The sequence below is a fragment of the Solanum verrucosum genome, unplaced genomic scaffold, assembly GCF_900185275.1.
Source record: "Solanum verrucosum unplaced genomic scaffold, falcon-dt-bn FXZP01000125.1, whole genome shotgun sequence".
Classification (NCBI taxonomy): Eukaryota; Viridiplantae; Streptophyta; class Magnoliopsida; order Solanales; family Solanaceae; genus Solanum; species Solanum verrucosum.
The window spans coordinates 3052135-3072060 of NW_026019923.1; the positions used below are offsets into that span (position 1 = coordinate 3052135).

Below are 19926 nucleotides of genomic sequence, written 5' to 3' on the forward strand. Positions count from 1 at the left end.
AAGATAGAAAATAGTCTCAACGTAACTAATAATACTCTATAACATTATTGATACATTCTATTCAGTACTAGTGTTGTATGAGCTAATTCTTCTTCCATTATTCATTAATCACCATTCAGAATTGTAACCAGGTGAATGAAATTTCTTTATTTTTTAGTTAGATATTTCGAATTTGAACCTTACGCATGAAACAATGTTAATAAGAAGTACTTCTCCTTTATGGCTTTTTGTGGTACAAATTCAAATCAATCAAGCTATCTCAATACAAATATCAAATGCAAAACTTTAAAAAAGTATAACAAGATAATTGACTTAACTCAAACTAGTCCAACACACCAATGTAAAAAAGAAACAAAAATAATATGAGTACTACTCAAAGAAGCAAAGGTGAAAGGTAGATAGAAATAACTAATCGGCCTGAATTATGATGGGATGATTGAGATTCTTTCATCTTTAATTAAAAAAATTGTGTTCAAATTCTGAATATGAAATAAAATCATGCTAATTGCATTGCCCTCCAAAATAAGCCCTGAAATACGTAAATTCAAATTAATTGGATTTAAATATAAACACTAAACATCATAAGGAAAAAGGTAATAAACAAAAAAATGTGCACACCACCTTGGACTTCTTTGTTGTCACTATTTATTCATATATCATGTAGTAAAGCCGCCACACAAAGTTGATATAACCCCAAATTCCAAGAACATGCTTACTTTGAAAAGAAATATATATCTGCTCGTCCGACTAATTTAGATTCGCGTTGTGTATGATAAATTTAAGAGAAACACTTTTTTATCAAAACTTCTTTACTTCCAAAGAGGGAATTGGAGTTAGGATCTCATTTGTTCCACCACATCGATTGATAGTAAAAATGAACTACATCTTCAGTTTATATTTTTATGTAATAGAATTTGACTTGTCGTTTAATTTCTTAAGAAAATTCTTGAAACCCGACTACAAGATTAATTTTATATTTGTATTTTAAATGTGCTATAAAATATGTGTGACGGTAAAACTTCTTTAAAAAAGAAGAAGATGAAAGGTTCAGAATTAAAATATTTATTATATAAATCAAATATATTATTCTCTTAAAAGTAATATATTGCATAAAACGAAATCGATAAAGCATTACTTTTTAGAATAAAGTTCTGATTTTGCTACTATTTGCTTATACACGTTTGGTGGAAGTGTGGACAGTGCTTTATTGGGAAAAAGAAACAAGTGTTTGATTTATGAATTCGTGTTCGATATTCGTGTTGAAAACGGGGTTAAAGTTCGAAATTTCTGATTAATATTGGAGAGATTTAAATCATGTTACCATAGTCATGCACAAGTCAATTTAAGTTAACCATTATATTATATTGTATAACAAAAGGCTTAATTTGTTACGATAAACTAATAACAACTTATATTATTTCAAACACGCCAAATTATTACACTTTTCTATGTGTCAAATCATAAATTATTACAAGTAAATTTTACTTTATTTTAATGTGATCAATTAGGTTTTCCACATATCTTAGACTTTTATTTAAGATCCTATTTGATTATAGATTTTAAAATTATATTTTGAAATTTGAAAATATAAAATTTGTGGTTGTGTTTGAATATACTACTTGAAAAATAATTGAATTATTTGTGAGCGGAAGTCCCAAAAACATGCTAGGAAATTGAAAATATTTGAAGATCAAAATTTTAAAATATGATTAAATTTTAAAATCTAGTCAAATATCATAGTCAAAAAGATATTTAGAGATAGATTTTTTTAAAATCTTGGTCGAAATTTCATGGTCAACAGATATTTGATGATCGATTTTGCAAAAATTGGTCAAATTTCATGGTCAAACATATATTTGAAGATCAAAATTTCAAATCTAGACAATATATATTTAAAGATAGCTTTTTTTCAAAATCAGGTCAAATTTCATGGTCAACAGATATTTGAAGATCGTTTTTTCAAAAAATTGGTTAAAAACAATGGTCAAATAAATATTTGAAGATAGATTTTCAAAACCTTATCAAATTTAATTGTCAAACAAATGTTTGAAGATAAATTTTCAAAATCTAGTCAAATTTCATGATCAAACATATATTTGAAGATAGATTTTTAATATTTTGTCAAATTTCATAATCAAACAAATATTTGAAGATAAATTTTCAAAATCTAATAAAAAAATCTATGACCAAATGCTAGCTAAATTATTACGGATAAAAATGCTTCATTTTCACTTGGAACAAACAAAAGGTGGGCCTATTGTTTGAAGGCCATGATAGCTAACTTGTTGGACTGGGCTCGGTCCATTCGAAATGGCCCAGGATAGCTTCTTCCTGCTTTGGCCCAAATTCACTTTTGTTCAAGTCTTTTATTATATTTTAATTTTTTTAAATTTTTTAAATTTGATATGCTATATATTATCACAACAAAGAAAAAAAGTGTTTTATGAGATAATCAAATAAATTATAAGAAAACCAAAAATAAAATAGCATCCGTCGGGACATAGATTTTGAAGCAGACACTTAAAACTTGAAAATTTTAATTTTTAAAGTTTTGTTTGGACATTTATTTTATTTTACTTTATTTAAAAAAAAAAAAAATTGTGAGTGGAAGTCCTAATTTTTTTTAAAAAATTTATCTAAGCCAATTTTTTAGAACTTGAAAATATTAAAGATCAAAATTTTAAAATCTGATCAAATTTCATGGTCAAACAAATATTTTGAATATAAATTTTTAAAATTTGATCCAAAATCTATGATCAAACGCTAGATAAGAGTTCAAAAAAGTTGGGAGTGTTGACCTTTGACCCATTACTTAGCAAATCTCGACCCAAGTAACCTTCAAGCGAATTAATTGAAGATAAATTTCCAAAATCTATAGTCAAACACTAGATAAGAGTTGGGAGTACTTAGCTCATCTCAACCCAAGTAACCTTTAAAGTTTAAACGATTAATTAAAAATAAATTTTCAAAATCTGATCTAAAATCTATGGTCAAACGCGAGCTAAGAGTTTGTAAGAGTTGGTAGTGTTGACCTATGACCCATTACTTAGCTCATCTCAACCCAAATAACCTTTGAACGAGTTAACTAAAAATAAAATTTCAAAATCTAATCCAAAATCTATGGTCAAACACTAGCTAAGAATCGGTATAAATCGGGAGGGTTGACCTTTGACCCATTACTTAGCTAATCTTAATCTAAATAACCTTTGACGAACGAGTTAATAACCTATCCATATATCAATTTTGATCTGTTCAAATTTAATTCAATTTGTTCATCTCGTCCATTTGACTCCACTAATTTTTAACAAGATTTGAAATATGATATCCATATGAAGGTCCATTATTTTTTGGGAGTGTAGTTGTGTTAATTATAAATGACAATTTTTAACTACCAACATTCTTGATAATTGACAACTTTTTTGTCTCTTCTCATAAGCATTAATCTACTTGTCCCTATGCTTCGAAGAATGTTGACATTTATAATGTCAAGGCAAATCTCATTTACTACTAAAGTCCCCTATAAAGTATAGGCTATAAATAACTAATTTTTTTCCAAAGAGGGTGCATTTTCAAAAGAATAAATAAATATAATAATTTAAAAGAATTATGTAATAAATATGTAAATTATTAACTTCACTAGGTTTTATTTAGTTGGCCTTCAAAAGGACAATAATTAAAAAGGGAAAGGAGAATTTATGAAGATATTCCATGTTTGTTGGGATGGATTTGGTTATAAAATAAAGTTATATCCTTGCTAATAAATATAATTTTTAATATAGTAATAAACGTTTAATTTTAATAAATAAAATTAAAATTTAATTTTTCATGATCAACATATTGTGTGTGACAAATAAAATGGAATGTATTAAAATACATGGAATATGTTAGGTGATGTAGGTCGTTTGATTGAATGACACGTGATATGATATTTAAGATAAAAAATTTAGCTTTAAAAATCGAATATGTAGGTTGCTAGTGATTAGTCGGATGAGGGACAAATGTGTCACGACGGTGACATTTTTATGCCTAACTATATTAACGAGTGTCATGAACATACCATTTTTGATAGTTCAACTCGTTAAAATAGACGAATCAGATTAATTAAGCGACGTGGGTGATTTAATCGAACGACACGTGGCATATATATAAAAGAAATTGGCTTATTAAACCGGATGCAGTGTTGTTAGTGATTAGCAACACAACACACAAAAAAACTATATGGTTGCCATAGAACTGGAGAAGTGGCATACGCCACTTCTACCAGTTCACTGTAAATACTCAAATAATACTGGTTGCCGAACATGTAACTCTCTATTGCCACTCACTTCTAACTACTATGTCATTATCTCGATCCAAACGAAAATCTAATGATTTCATCCATTTCACCGACAAATTAGCTTCATTACCTCCATTAACCCTTCCTCCTTTATTCTCCTTCCCATCCAATTTCTTGAATTTTCCGCGATGAGCTCATCTGATTCAAGAATTTCAACGGGCTACGAGCATCAACATCGTCAAATCCAGATCAAGTTTAATTCTTTTACTAATTCAAATCATTCAAATCTCATAAAAATATGTCACGATTCACTACAATAACATTTTCATCCCCCGATCATTAACGGGTACATAGTCATATTTCTAATAGTTTAATAACATATTTATGCGTTTTTTTTAGAGAAATATGAAAGTGGTGTTTTTAAAAATCATACCAATCTCATAAAAACATGTCACGACTCACGAATCACGATAATGACGTTTTCATCCCCCGATTATTAACGGTAACATAATCATATTTTTGATAGTTCAATAACATATTTACGCTTCTTTTTTTTTTGAGAAATATGAAAGTGGTGTTTTTTAATGAATATAGGCAAAAATGAAGGACTTGTTAAAAAAATTTACCCCAACATGTTTCATTCGAAATTTTCGACCGTTTGGGCCCGTTATGAGGACAGTCATAACCGTTGATGTTTTTATTATTATTTTCCTTAAACTGAAACTTTCCCACTTTCATCTTCTTCAAAAACCTAACAAAAACCAAATGCAAATTCTTGTCTGAAAAAATCCACCCCACACCCCACCACCCCCAAATCAATGGGTTGTGTGCCGTCCAAACTCTTCAAGAAAAAAAAATTGAGAAAAAAATGGTGATGATTACCCTGACCATGTTGTTTCTTTAACTTCAAGTACTTATGGTGTGTTGAATCTTGAAAAAGATTCAAACTTTACGCGAAACCCACCTTTATCTATTAAGGAATGTGTGAAAGAAATCAAGAAATCACCACCCCATGAAAAATCTCATGAAGTTATTAATGCTTGGGAGCTAATGGAAGGTCTTGATGAAGAAGTTGTTGTACAAAATTCCAAGATTAGCCCAAAATCTCGGGTTTTTCTTCGTGGATTTGTCGATATTGATGCTCGTAGCCCGTTGAAGTTTTTGAATCAGATGAGCTCTCCGCGTAAATTCAAGAAATTGAGTGGAAAGGAGAATAAAGGAAGGGGTAATGGAGGTAATGAAGCTAATTTGGTTGATTTTAGCCCAAAAAATGTGTTGAAAGAGAGTAAATTGATGCAGAGTCCATGGAAAATGTCACCAAGATTGAATTTTTCGAAGAAGGGGAGTCCAAATGAGGTGAAATGTGATAATTTGAAGGTTGATTCTGTTGTGGTTTCGAGGAGGAGGAGGAGTTTAAGTCCGTTGTTTGATCCACAGCTCGTGGAAGCTTTCGAGAAAGAGATGTCTGAAGAAGAAGAACAGATCAAGAAAATGGTGTTTGCTACGCCAATTTCTAGAAAAGCTAGGAATTCGCAAGAAGCAGAGACAATGCTTGAGTTATTCGAGAAAAAATGCCCACCAGAAGGTGAAAATGCAGTTGTAATCTATACAACTACATTGAGGGGTATTAGAAAGACATTTGAGGATTGTAACACTGCTAGAGCTATACTCGAATCGAATGATACTCGTGTGATTGAGCGTGATATATCGATGGATTCGGGGTATAAGGAAGAACTAAGAGGACTAATGGGGACAAAAGAGGTGAAAGTCCCTTTAGTGTTTGTAAAAGGGAGGTTGATTGGTGGAGCTGATGAAATGTTGAAGTTGGAAGAGGAGGGTAAATTGGGAATTTTACTAGACGGGATCCCGAGGGCAGCTGCCACGTGTGATGGCTGCGCGGGGATCCGGTTTGTGATGTGTATGGACTGCAATGGGAGTAGAAAATTGTTGGCTAAGGATGGAAAGAGTACTGTGAAATGTGGAGAGTGCAATGAGAATGGTTTGATTCAATGTCCAATTTGTTGTTAACTATGTAAGTTAACCATTTTATGTTTGTTTATTTTGCTTATTTTGGATTTGTAATCATTGAACTATGTTTGTTGCATAACATTGTCTGTTTGATTTGAAAGTTTTGTAATTTGAAATGGCAATGAATATATGCTATGTTGCTTGGACTCGTTTATGAAACGATTACTAGGAAGTACTCGATAGAATCATGTATTTTGACCAATTTACACGAAGTGTTTACACTTTTGTTACTATCTTTGAACACGAGTATGTTTAGTCAAATGAGGGATCTACACAACATTGTTAATTGTCCAAATCTTAGTGGACAGAGTTATTCAGTATATGTGTTGATGTGAGGTAACATGTAGTTTATGAAATTAGTCGAACTGAACATAAGCTGACCTAGCCTTTATAAAAGAATGTTGTGGCATTGGTCATGTTTGTGAATGTAGTCAATGAAACATGACTCCCAACAATCAAATTAGTCTTTTTCAATATGCAGATTGATGTTTGTTGTTTTAAGGAATTTAAGATGTCAAGCATGCTGCTGACTTTTTTGCTTTTTTAGCACACAAAAAAAAACTTTGTTTGTCTTGGCTAGATAGTGACAACTCCTTGGTTGGTAGGGGGAATGGTTGGGCCAAGTGATCTAGTGGCTTGGTCTAGTAACTTTCAAATAGAACTCCGCCCCCACCCCCCACCCCCTCACATAAAAATACCAACAATTCAATGTAATAATTGTGGATTCGATTTCTATTTTTATTTATACAACCTAAAGCAGATCCATTCTTACGAGAAGTATGAGGTATCTTGAATGACAGAAAGTCACATAGAATTGACTTATTTATAGAGTGATCTTATAATCAGTACAAGATATAGACTATCTCATTCTTTATTTCATTCTGTCTAATGACATTTATCTAGGTAGAAAGCTATCAAATGGTTCTGCTCAAGAACCAATAATACATGTTTCTCATAGTCACATATATCTCTTGGCACTTCAAAAAAAATCGTTATTTCTTTCTTATTCAAATTATTCCACATAAATTGAAATGATGAAAATATCATCACCAAGGATATCGTAAACTATAAGTTTTGAATATACTTGAATTGCTACAAACCAAATCACCAGTATTATTGGATTTCTTTTAAATTCTATTTGACATAAATTGGTACCAAAGATTCTTGGAGTTTAATAAAAAGGAAAAACTCTCATAGTCACTGACAAGTAGTGGATAGTGACCACACTAATATTATTGTATTAAATGATGAAATCCCTTAATGGGCTTTATTGAGAAAGAAATAGTCAAATGGATCCCTTTACATTTTGATGTAATATGGGCTACATCAAGTTCAGCCCATTGATGTATTTTAGGGCCTAGGCCCTTAATTGTGGGCCTCTTTTCTCAAGTTTTTGGTCTCACTATTTTTAGTAGTTACATCAAACTAGTCATGTTTAGTTTTGTTTTGTTTCTTTTTAGTAAAGTGGTTAGGGTTTCAGTACCAACAAGCCAAATAACACTTTAAGAACTGGATAGAGTGATAAATGCTTTTTCATTCTTAAGTTAGAACTCTGGTAAGCACTTTGTTGCCTTAGCTTTGTTAGGAAAGGCTATTCCCTATATATGAGATTTTCTGGTGCAATTTCAAATTTAGTCAGATCTTAATGCGAATATCGAATGTGTGTGAGAAACAAAAAGAAAAACTTTTATAAGAATTAGTTCTACAAGATTGTACTTCTCCTGATTTTTTTAAAGCATGATAGTGTTTTTTCTTGGAGGCAAGTCTTACATATGATGTTAGCTCACTATAGGTATTTCAACAGGAGAAGTAATGAATATTGGCCACCAGGTTGTTTCAGATAAAATCACTAAATATAAGATCCGACAGAGTCAGTCAAACAATTTTCTAAAAATCAATGGATTATAATACACTGAAAATTTTGAATTCATGTTTCGTGATCCCAAAAGGACAAAAATGATGATGTTAGTCTCGACGAAGCAATGAGTATTGGTTACAATGTGTATTAGATTGACTCACCAAGTTTGGAGCCCAATAGAGTCGATTAAACAAATTTCAAATAATCAATAAACTAACACACACCAAATACTTTGAAAAATCATAAATTCTTGTTTGTGATTCTGAAATATCAAATAATAATGTCAGTCACGACGAAATAATAAGTATAGATTATCAGATTATTTCAGATGGACCTACCAAATTTGAAGACAGAAAGATAAAGAAAATTATACTAAAGAGAAGATGTGTCTTTATACTTGAAAAAGGACCAATTTTACCTCTATATTTTGCATGTACATTTGGCTCCTTTAGGACAAAACTCATATTTAAACATTAGGCTAACAATGAGAGTTAATTCATTTTAAAAAGTACAACGAAGGATAAATATAAATATTTTTAAAGCCGTAGAGGAAATTATATAAAATCCAACAAGTACAATTTATTTAAAGTTAAATGAGTCCTATTAGTTTAAACTCAAACCATTTAATATTAAAATATCGAAATTTTATCCAAAAAACAGCAAACATTAGATAGCATTAACAATCCTTTGTTGGCAAACTTGTAAGTACACAAAATCCAATAATTTAGTTTCCAATTTGAGAATTTCCTAACAAAGAGAGTCATAAATTAATTTTCTGAAAAAGCCAACTAATTTTATTAATTTAATTATAAAGAGTATTAGAGTACTATTTTTTTTTATAAAAAAAATCAAACTATTTAATACTACTATTTCAAATCAACAATGTACCAAATATTAGATAATAGTAAATATTCCATTTTGGGAAAGTTTTTTTGTAAGTACACTAAATCCATTTTCAAAATTTTATCCTGTAATGTACCAACCACTTGTTAGGTTTAACTAAGTTGATTAGGAGTGATTATAAAATCAATGACTAATTTTAAAATCCCAAGTAATTAAAATGAATTTAAGGTAAAAAAATATTGTAATTAATAACTAATGTGATTGTACAGTGATTATCCTGTAATGTACCAACCACTACTTTTTTTAAATTTTTTTTTTTTTTATTTATTTTAATCAGTAATGTAATAATCCATTTTTAGAAAACTTGTAATTAATCCATTTTAGATTCCATTTAAGAATTTTCTAAAAAAGGTGGTCATGTTCTCTGAATCTAATTAGCGAATAATCAGAGACAACATAATTATTAATTATGACAAAGTACAATAATCCTATGTGACAATATCCTAATTAGCTCAGTGTCCAAATCATTCTAAACACAATAATAATAATAATAATAATAATAATAATAATAATAATAATAATAATTTATGTTGATAGCGTAAAAAAACAGTAAATTGTAATTGTCTTTTATATTACTCCCTCCGTCCCATTTTATGTGGCAACATTTGACCGGGCACGGAATTTAAGAAATAAATGAAGACTTTGAAATGTTTACCAAATTGCCCTTTTAAAAAGTAGACTCAATTTCTCTCTCGTCATAAATGTATTGGAGTATTATTTTAAGATTAAGTGGGACCAACAAGGATAAAAAAGGAATTGTACCTTTAAATACTTTCCTTATAAGGAAATGTGACATTCTTTTTGGGACTGACCAAAAAGGAAATGTTGCCACATAAAATGGGACGGAGGGAGTATCAACTTATGTTTATTAAGATAACTTATCGTATTTTCAGGAGAATAAAATTTCACAGTTTAATGAAATTTATTAGTAATAAATATTATTCAGACCTAGTTACTAAATAGTTGATTGGAAATTCAATTATTATTTTACGATAACTTGAAATTAAAACTATAAATAAGGTTATATGATCGGTCTTGGATACTCGAGTATGAAAGGCGACCCCAAGGTGATCTCATAATTCTACGAGATCGAGATGATGAAGTCAGCCTTTTTGAAAGATTTACTAAGTAGTACTTAATAACTAATGTGATTGTATAAATATTTTTTTCACGATATTTGTGTTTTGAACTAACTTTTTTTATTTAAAAAAACACCTTTTTGTTCATACATTGGATTAATGAATTTGTATCCCCGAAATATCTATAAATAATCGATTTTGAATTCATTTATCATTTTAACGTTAACTTAAGTTCATTTCATGAATTCATAAACCTCAACAATTGAACTCTCTTCTAAATTACATCAAACAAGGTACTATGATCGGTCTTTGATGCTCAGCTGTAACATTCGTCTTGTAGTTCTCACGGGAGTCGAGATGATGAAGTCAGTTTCTTTTTCAGAGATATACTTATAATTACTTAATTACAAATTTGACTGTGTAGATATTTTTTACGTTGTTCGAGTTTTGAACGTAAACTATTACAAAATAAATAAGAAAAGACATCCTTTTGTTCATACATTGGATTTGTATCTCCGCAATATCTATAAATAGTTGATTTTGAATTCATTTCTCATTTTACGTTAACTTAAGTTCATTTTCCGAAACTCATAAACCACAACAGTTGAATTCTCTTCTAAATTACATCAAACAAGGTACTATGGTCCGTCTTTGATGCTCGGCTGTCAATAACGTCTTGTAGTTCTTATGAAAGTCGAGATGATGAGGTCCGACCATGAATTTTTCGATAAAAAGAAAAGAAAAGAAGATACCCTTTGAAACTACACGTGTGGTGGTAACTCTCACGTACTGATATCAGTTGACAACAGTCTTTGCCAGTTGCCAGTTGCCATTTTCTCTAACTTTATATATAAATCCTCTTTTGCCTTATTTTTCTCCTTTCTGTCTTCGCACACTGGAAAAAAAAACATATACTGCTTTGGCTTTAACTTAGATAGAAACGCCCAAAGCTGAGTTCTTGCAGCCATGGCTGGAAGAAAAAGAAGAAAAATGAAGTCGTAAGTCCTTCAAAGATTGAAACTTTATGAATCTTTATGTGTGTTTTCATGTTTTTTTCAGTTTTTTTTGGGTGTTTTGAGCTTAATTTGAGTGTAAAGACTTGAATTTTAATGAATTCTATATGGGTTTTTGATTTTGTTTATGTTTGATGTTTTTTGTTGTGTGGATCCAGCTTTGATTTCACTGTTTGAGTTGAAAGGTGTAGTCTTTTTACAAGTGATTGAGTTTTAAAGAATTCCCAAACCCCCCCACCCCCCAAACCCCACCTCCCAAACCCCACCCCCAAAGTTTTACAAGAGGTGGAAGAGAAATTGAGTTGAAATGGAATGAGTGGATTTAATTTATGTGGTGTTTTTTTTTAGTTTTGTTGTGTTTGAGGTGAATTTTGACAATTTTGGTGGTTGCCCAAATTAGGGGTTTTATGAATTTATCACTTGATCTGTTTATCTGGGAATTTAAGGATGTCTATTTGTTAACCATTTTATACTTCAATTCAATCTGTTGTACTAAAAATGTTCCAAATTCATGTCACTTTTTGCATAAGATATCTGTGACTTTTTTAATGTTAGGGAATGGGCATATGTGATGTTGATGATGATGATTGATGACTTGTATAGCTGAATAAATGTTGCTGTTGGGTACTTGTGTGATGATTTGTTGGTCTTAAGAGTTATTCTTACTCTGATCGAAACAGTTTATAACGGTTCTGTTTTCCTAGTGGGAACATAACTGTTTATACAGATAGTCAAGTGTTTCGGTGTTGTTCTGACAGTTAATCAGCTTAGTGTATGTTCAGTTTGTTGGATGATTTAGGATATGTCGGCTTTGATGTTGTCCTTTGTGTGTTAGAAGTTACTCTAAAAGCAGTATTTTTCGGTGTCAATGATGAAAGCTATCTGTAACTAGTTTAGGATTTTGTCGTCTTTGATGTTGCCCTTTGCGCGGGAGAAAAAAAAAGTAGAAATGTTCTTATTTAAATGCTGAAAGTCACCTGTAATTACCTGATTGAGGATATCTCCTTGTCGTCTTTGAGGTTTCCCTTTGCGCGGGAGAAAAAAAAGCAGAATGTTTTGATTTTAATGCTCAAAGTCACCTGTAATTTCCTGATTGAGGATATGTTTTTGTCGTCTTTGATGTTGTCCTTTGCGTGTGAGAAAAAAGAAGAAGAATGTTTTGGATTTTAATGCTGGAAGTCATGTGTAAACTGATTAAGGATATATGTCTTTGTCGTCTTTGATGTTGTCTGTTGCGTGTGAGAAGTTACTTAAAAGCAGTATTTTTTGGATTCGGTGCTTAAAGCCACCAGTAACGGTGTCGCCTTTGATGTTGTCCTTTGTGTGCGAGAAAAAAAGCTGAATGCTTTGGATTTTAATGCTGGAAGTCTCGTGTAACCTGATTAAGGGTATGTCTTTGTCGTCTTTGATGTTGTCCGTTGCGTGTGAGAAGTTACTCAAAAGCGAAAAGTAGAATGTTTTGGTCTTTGATGCTAAAGTTCACCGATACGTATCTGATTTAGGATTTGTCGTCTTTCATGTCGTCATTTGCGTGTGAGGAGTTACGCTTAAAGCAGAATGTTTTGGATTTAATGTGGAAAGCCAACTGTAACTATCTTTATAATCATGTATATTAGTTATTGCTAAGGCTCTTAAGGGAAATGCCTCATCTGGTGTGTTTACACGTGGTGACACATTTGGATTCTGTTTTTGTTTCCCTCTTCTTCTTTTTGTAGTTATTGTTTCTTTTTTTCAGAGTACTTCGTCATACTTTCTATAGTATTTTCCATAATTTCTTCACTTCCGTTATTTCTTTTTCAATCTGTTTTGATATGCTTTCCTTGAGCCGAGTTTCTATTGGAAACAGCCTCTTTGCCTTCCAAGGTAGGGGTAAGGTCTACATACACTTTACCCTCCCTAGATCCCACTTGTGGGATTACAAGTGGGGTCACGCTAGGTACGTTGTTGTTGTTGGGGCGAGAGTGGAAGTGGAGGTAATGTGTACTTTATATTTTGTGGATAACGTTAACTTTAAGGGTTCGGTATCTGTTTTTACTTTTTTATTTCACTATCCATTTTGAAACTAAAGATGACTTTTATATTTCTAGATTAGCTGCGACAGCTCCAAATAATGGTGCTGCTTCAAGTGAGGAGCGTGAAGAATCTGATGAGCAAAACTCATTGTTTCGTGTGCCGGTTGATATCCTAGAACAGATTCTCTGCCGGTTAAACTTGAAGGAAAATATCCTTGCTTCTGCTGTTTGCAAGCAATGGCTTGCTGCTGCCATTTCTGTAAGAGTTGCGAATAAACCACCTTGGCTTATGTTTTTCCCGAAATTCGGTGACTTGGTTGAATTCTATGACCCTTCAGTGAGGCAAACTTATTCTGTTGAGTTACCAGAGTTACGTGGCTCGAGGCTTTGCTATGCGAAGGATGGCTGGTTGCTGCTATACAAGCCCAGAAGTTTGCGTGTGTTCTTCTTCAATCCTTATACGAAGGACGTGATCAATTTGCCAGGACTAGAATTAACATACCAGATAGTTGCTTTTTCGGCAGCTCCAACATCCCCCGACTGTATTGTTTTCACAGTTAAGCATGTCAGCCCCACTTTGGTTGCAATTAGCACATGTAAACCAGGGGCAACTGAATGGACAACTGCCAATTACCAAAACCGTTTGCCATTTGTTAGCAGCATTTGGAATAAGTTAGTTTTCTGCAATGGTCTCTTTTATTGTCTGAGTCTTACTGGCTGGTTGGGAGTCTATGATCCAGAAGAACATACTTGGCTTGTTCGTGTGGTTCCACCTCCGAGATGCCCCGAGAACTTTTTCGTCAAAAATTGGTGGAAAGGAAAATTCATGGCAGAGCACAATGGAGATATCTATGTGATATACACTTGCTCTACTGCAAATCCGGTGGTATATAAATTGGACCAAATAAATAAAATTTGGGTGGAGATGCAAACTTTAGGTGGTTTGACTCTTTTTGCTAGTTTCCTTTCATCCCAAGCAAGGACAGACATTCTTGGTGTGATGAGAAATAGTATTTATTTCTCTAAGGTTCGTTTTTATGGAAGGCGTTGCATATCCTATTCCCTCGATAAAAACAGATACTACCCGCGAAAGCAGTGTTACGATTGGGGAGAACAAGATCCTTTCGAGAGCATTTGGATTGATGCACCGCCGGACCTTTCAGCCTTTGCCTGAAAAGATTTGTGACAAAGGTACTATTCTTTTCTGTTGGATTTTTACTTCTTCTAGTCGTGAGGTTGAACATAAGAATATCTTTGCTTGACTGAAATCATAAACTGTTTATAACAGCATGCATGTCCAAGAAAGGACGTGTGTGTTACGGATATGTACTCAATCTTTAAGGATGTTTGATGAAGTTGTTGATTTTAAGATTAGTATGATAGCTAAGTGCATTTTTGTTGGTTTAAAGTCAATTTCTATTTCATTAGTTGCTTTGACCCTCCAAAATTGTTGCTGCACCCGTATCGGATCCTCAAAAAGTGCATAGTTTTTGGAGGATCTGACACACACCGGGAAGTACTTTTGAAGAGTCTAAGCAACTTGGCCTACGAGATCTCTATCTTTTGAAGGCTGAAACTTCACATCTTGCAAGTCACCTTAGGAAGTGTTTTTCTCGAGGCTAAAGTGTTCCTGGCTTAACCGAATGATATCTCATTTGGCAAAGTTTATAGTATTAAAGTATGGAACATTTTTTCATAAGCCCCCGTTGTCTATTCGAGAAGTTCCAAGGCAAAATCAAGTTTATGATATTTAAGGTGCTATAGCACGAGTTAATTGTATATCCCAATTAAAAGGATCCTAAAGCTCCAACTGATTGTGGATCCTTCTGTTATGTCTTTCTTTCTTCCTCAACTTTGCAAATGCTAGACTATGAAGGCATATGTTTGGCATCTGTAGACTCTAAATTAGGCAATTAAGAATATAACGGCAGCATGTAAGTGTGTTCGTAGTTCAGAGAAAGTATTGACATGTTGGATTGAGAGAGTCCCAGTTGGACATTATGGAAGATTGTGTTTCAATGACCAAGAGGCTCGGAGCTGTGTGTTACTATGTAACATCGGATCCTTCATTTGCCCTGACGTACAACGTCAAATGGATGTAGAATAAGTATGGGTACCTAGTTCAAATTCTCCAAACTACCTAGTTCTTTTTTCTGAATGGGCTCTACTGCTTTCATTACTAATGACATGTTTTCTTCACTACGTATTTCCTTCTTCATAACTACTTTGATTTTCTGCATACACTCTACACTGGATATGTTGTTGTTGCATTGCAGATTGTCTTTTGGGACTACACTGGGTTTGTTGTAGTTGTTGTATGTCTTTCGTCAACTATTTCTTCATATTCAAAATTACTATATACTAACTTCTGGCTAATCATTTCTTCCAGGGCCTCAAATACAAGGTCCCTCTTCAAACGGCTTCATCGACCAGTTCTAGAGCTGCAGATGTAGTCAAGTAGCCACCTTGCTGCAGAAAAAGTGAAAACCGAACCGATGGTTCAGATGTATCACTAAATGTTGTCAAAGACCTGGAAGGCATGATAAAGAACAGGGTTCTAATCATGTTATCTCTCAATTTATAGTACTTTATAAGTTGTCATTGAACATTTTCCTTCAGTGTAGATAACATTTTAGGGTAATGTTGTAGTTGAATTTGTAGAAGTTTAATTCAAGCTGACTAAATAAGAGCTTTTTAGGTACTTCTATGTTCTGCTTCTTATTATCTTTCTGAGATTGATTGTTTATGATCTGGTTGTCTATACCCTTCGGGGTCGTTTGGTATGCCGAATGAGATGAGCAAGGATATCCCATGCGATTTGTAATCCCATCGTTTTTAGTTCAAACGGTGGGATAAAATAATTCTGGGATTAGCTAATATCTCAAACCAAACATGGGATAAAGTTGATCCTAAAATTTATTTTAGGATTATTATCCTTGTTGTTATCCCATGTACTAAATGACTCCTTCCTGTATGCATATGTTGTTCTTACATCAGGTGATCTATGTTGCTCGAATCCGAGACACCGTAAACATTTTTGGAGGATCCGAGCTGGTGACTCCTATAGTGTATGTTGCTCATGAGACACTATAAACATTTTTGGAGGATCCAAGCAATATAGCTGGTGACTCCTCTAGTGACGTATGTTGCTCGGATCCTCTAAAAATGGCATAGCGCCATATTAGATCCTCCAAAAGCAATAAGAAGTCCATAGCTTTTGGAGGATCCGGCACATATCATCGACATTGTTTGCTTGGATCCTCTGAAAATGGAATGGCACCATATCAGATCCTCCAAAAACTATCTGAAATGCATAGCTTTTGGAACAATTTGGAAGATCCAAGCAATTTTTTGAGTTTTGGGCTAAAAATCTCCCTTATGTATAGGCTAAACCTAAATTATATTCCTGTGATATAATAATGAACAAAAAAAAACACCCCTTATTAGCAACTTCATAAGGAGGTTTTTTGTTCATTATTATATCACACGGATATAACCTACCTATTAATAAGGGATGTTTTTAGCCCAAAACTTCATTTTTTTAATGTTAAACCGTAAGGGCCGTTTGGTTATTGGTTATAGTTATCTAGGTATAAGTTATGCAGGTTTTGTTATGCATGGTTTAGTTATGTTGGGTTTAGTTATGCAGGTATAAGTTATGTAGGTATTATTTAGTTATGAAGAGATTACACTACATGAATTATTAACTATTGAATATTGAATATTGAATTTGTTGCAAGTTAATATAAATTCTCCCTCTTTTTGAATAAAAGATAAAAGAAAAATGAATTCTTCTTCTATACTTAAGTGGGCAATCTTTTTTTTTTGGCTATTTTATTTTTATGTTTATAGCTTATAAAAAATAAAATACCATTAACATATTGTAATAACTGTTTCTTTGATCAACTTGATATTTTAAATTTCCTCGCATCGATAATGCTATTTTTTGTGTCACCGAAGCTTTATTTAACAACGGGCAACTGTTGCTGCTTCCAATTTTCAAGTACATTATAAATTTATAATATCCAATTTTATATTATGTAAAATATTATGTCAATATGTTGATTAACATATGCGTCGAATCAAACTTTAAAATTCAATTTGTAATATAAATAAAATATTTACATTAGGATTTCAAATGAAAACAAATAAAAAATCGTATGTATATAAAAAGAAATAGGAAACAAAAATAGTTAGGAAAATATAATAGTTATGTGGAATCCGGTGTCTCCCACACCGAAAAGGGTTGTCCTACTTGCCAAGGTAAGGACCATGAACTTTGAGGTGTTGGTGCTACACTTTCTCTAATCAGTGTATCGCCGATCTAACGCAAGTTCGAAGGACAGAAGCTGAGGGTTCGCTTGGGGACCATAAATGATTCCCAAGTGCCGGTCATGTTCATGGTATAGGCTCGGGTCGTGACATCAGATCTCACAACTAACATCATCACCCTCATGTTGCCAATTTCTTTTCTCAAAAATCTTTATGAGGACCTCCGTATTGAGTTGGGGAACCTTCACGTATACTCACACCATTTTTTCGCATCCATTTCCTCATTTACAGGCCCATTTTTAGGAATCACGCAAATTCCTTAATTTTTTGTGTATTAGCCCATGGATCTGACGCCTGGACGCCCAGTATTTTTTTCTAAAAAAACTTTATTAGGACCTCCGTATTGAGTTAGGGAACCTTCACGTATACTCACACCATTTTTTTCACGCCCATATCCGCATTTACAGGTCCTTTTCTAGGAATCGCGCAAATTCCTCAATTTTTCGTATGTATTAGCCCATATATCTGACGCCCGGAGCACCCAAAATTCTTTACACAATTTTTTTTTGAGGACCTCTGAATTGAGTTGGGAAACTTTCACGTATACTCGCACCATTCTTTTCTGGCCAATTTCTGTATTTTTAGGCCCATTTTTAGGAATCGCGCAAATTTCTCAATTTTTCGTGTGTATTAGCCCATGGATTTGGTTCCCGAAGCACCCAAAGAAATTTTCTCAAAATTTTTTATGAGCATCTCCGTATTGAGTTGGGGAACCTTCACGTATACTCACACCATTTTTTTCGCGCCCATTTCCATATCTACAGGCCCTTTTTAAGGAATCGTGCAAATTCCTCAATTTTTTCGTGTGTTATTAGCCTATGGATCTGGCGCCGGGAGCACCCAATTTTTTTTTCACAAAAAATTTTATGAGGACCTCCATATTGTGTTGGGGAACCTTCCATATACTCACACCATTTTTTCGAGCCCATTTCCGCATTTGCAGGTCATTTTTTAGGAGTTGCGCAAATTCCTCAATTTTTCGTGTGTATTAGCCAATGGATCTGGAGCCCGAGGAACCTATTTTTTTTCTCAAAAAACTTTATGAGACCTTCGTATTGAATTGGGAACTTTCATGTATAATCACACCATTTTTTCACGCCCATTTCCTCAGTTACTGCTTTTTTAGGAATCATGCAAATATCTCAATCTTTCGTGTGTATTAACCCATGAATTTGGCGCTCGGAGCACCCATATTTTTATTCTCAAAAAACTTTATGAGAACCTCCGTATTGAGTTGAGGAACCTTCACGTATACTCATACCATTTTTTCGTGCACATTTTCGTATTTACAGGCCCCTTTCTAGGAATCAAGCAAATTCTCAATTTTTCGTGTGTATTAACCCATGGATCTAGCACCGGAGTATCGAAAACATTTTTCTCAAAAAACTTTATAACGACCTCCGCATTGAGTTGGGAACCTTCACGTATACTTACACCATTTTTTTCGCGCCCATTTCTGCATTTACAAGCCCTATTTTAGGAATCACGCATATTTCTCAGTTTTTCTTGTGTATTTGCCCATGGATCTGACTCCCGAAGCAGCCAAACTTTTTTTCTCAGAAATCTTTATGAGGACCTCGTATTGAGTTGGGAAACTTTCACGTATACTCACACAATTTTTTCGTGCCCATTTTCTTATTTGCAGGCCCTTTATTAGAAATCGCATAAATTCCTCAATTTTTTTGTGTGTATTATCCCATTGATCTGGCGCCCGGAGCACCTAAAATTTTCTTTCTCAAAAAATCTTTATGAGGACCCCTGTATTGAGTTGGGGAACCTTCACGTATACTCACACCATTTTTTTGCGCCCATTTTCACATGTACATGCCCTTTTTTAGGAATTGCACAAATTCCTCAATTATTCGTATGTATTAGCCCATATATCTGGCGCTCGGAGCACCCAAATTCTTTTTTCACCAAAATCTTTATGAGAACCTCTGAATTAAGTTGGGGAACCTTCACGAATACTCACACAATTTTTTTTCGCGCCCATTACGCATTTTGTTGGCCCTTTTTTAGGAATTGCATATTCCTCAATTTTGTGTGTATATATTAGCCCATGGATTTGGCGCCTGGAGCACCCAATTTTTTTTCTCAAAAACTTTATGAGGACCTCCGTATTGAGTTGGGTAACCACCATGCATACTCACACCAAATTTTCACGCCTATTTTCGTATTTACAAGCCATTTTTTAGGAATCGCACAAACTTCTTAATTTTTCTTGTGTAATTGCCCATGGACCCAAGAGCACCCATACTTTTTTTTCTAAAAAACCTTTATGAATACCACCGTATTGAGTTGAGAAACCTTAATGTATACTTATACCTTTTTTTTCACGGACATTTCCGCATTTAAATGCCCTTTTTAGGAATCGCGCAAATTTCTCAATTTTTCGTGTGTATTAACTCATAGATCTGGCGCCCCG

At 33.2% G+C, this 19926-nt stretch overlaps 2 protein-coding genes across 2 annotated transcripts; both read left to right on the forward strand.

Moving 5' to 3' along the window:
* Positions 1-5094: 5094 nt before the first annotated feature.
* Positions 5095-6343, forward strand: LOC125825110 (uncharacterized protein At5g39865). The gene is given in 2 exon segments (XM_049504454.1): positions 5095-5139; positions 5141-6343. Coding segments are annotated over 2 exon segments (1209 nt in total). The 3' UTR covers positions 6305-6343.
* A 4693-nt stretch (positions 6344-11036) lies between these two features.
* LOC125825136 (F-box/kelch-repeat protein At1g57790-like) lies at positions 11037-15863 on the forward strand. Its single transcript, XM_049504473.1, has 3 exons — positions 11037-11142; positions 13245-14360; positions 15559-15863. The coding sequence occupies exons 1-2, from the start codon at positions 11111-11113 to the stop codon at positions 14341-14343; spliced, it is 1131 nt and encodes a 376-aa protein (XP_049360430.1). The 5' UTR covers positions 11037-11110; the 3' UTR covers positions 14344-14360; positions 15559-15863.
* Positions 15864-19926: the final 4063 nt, after the last annotated feature.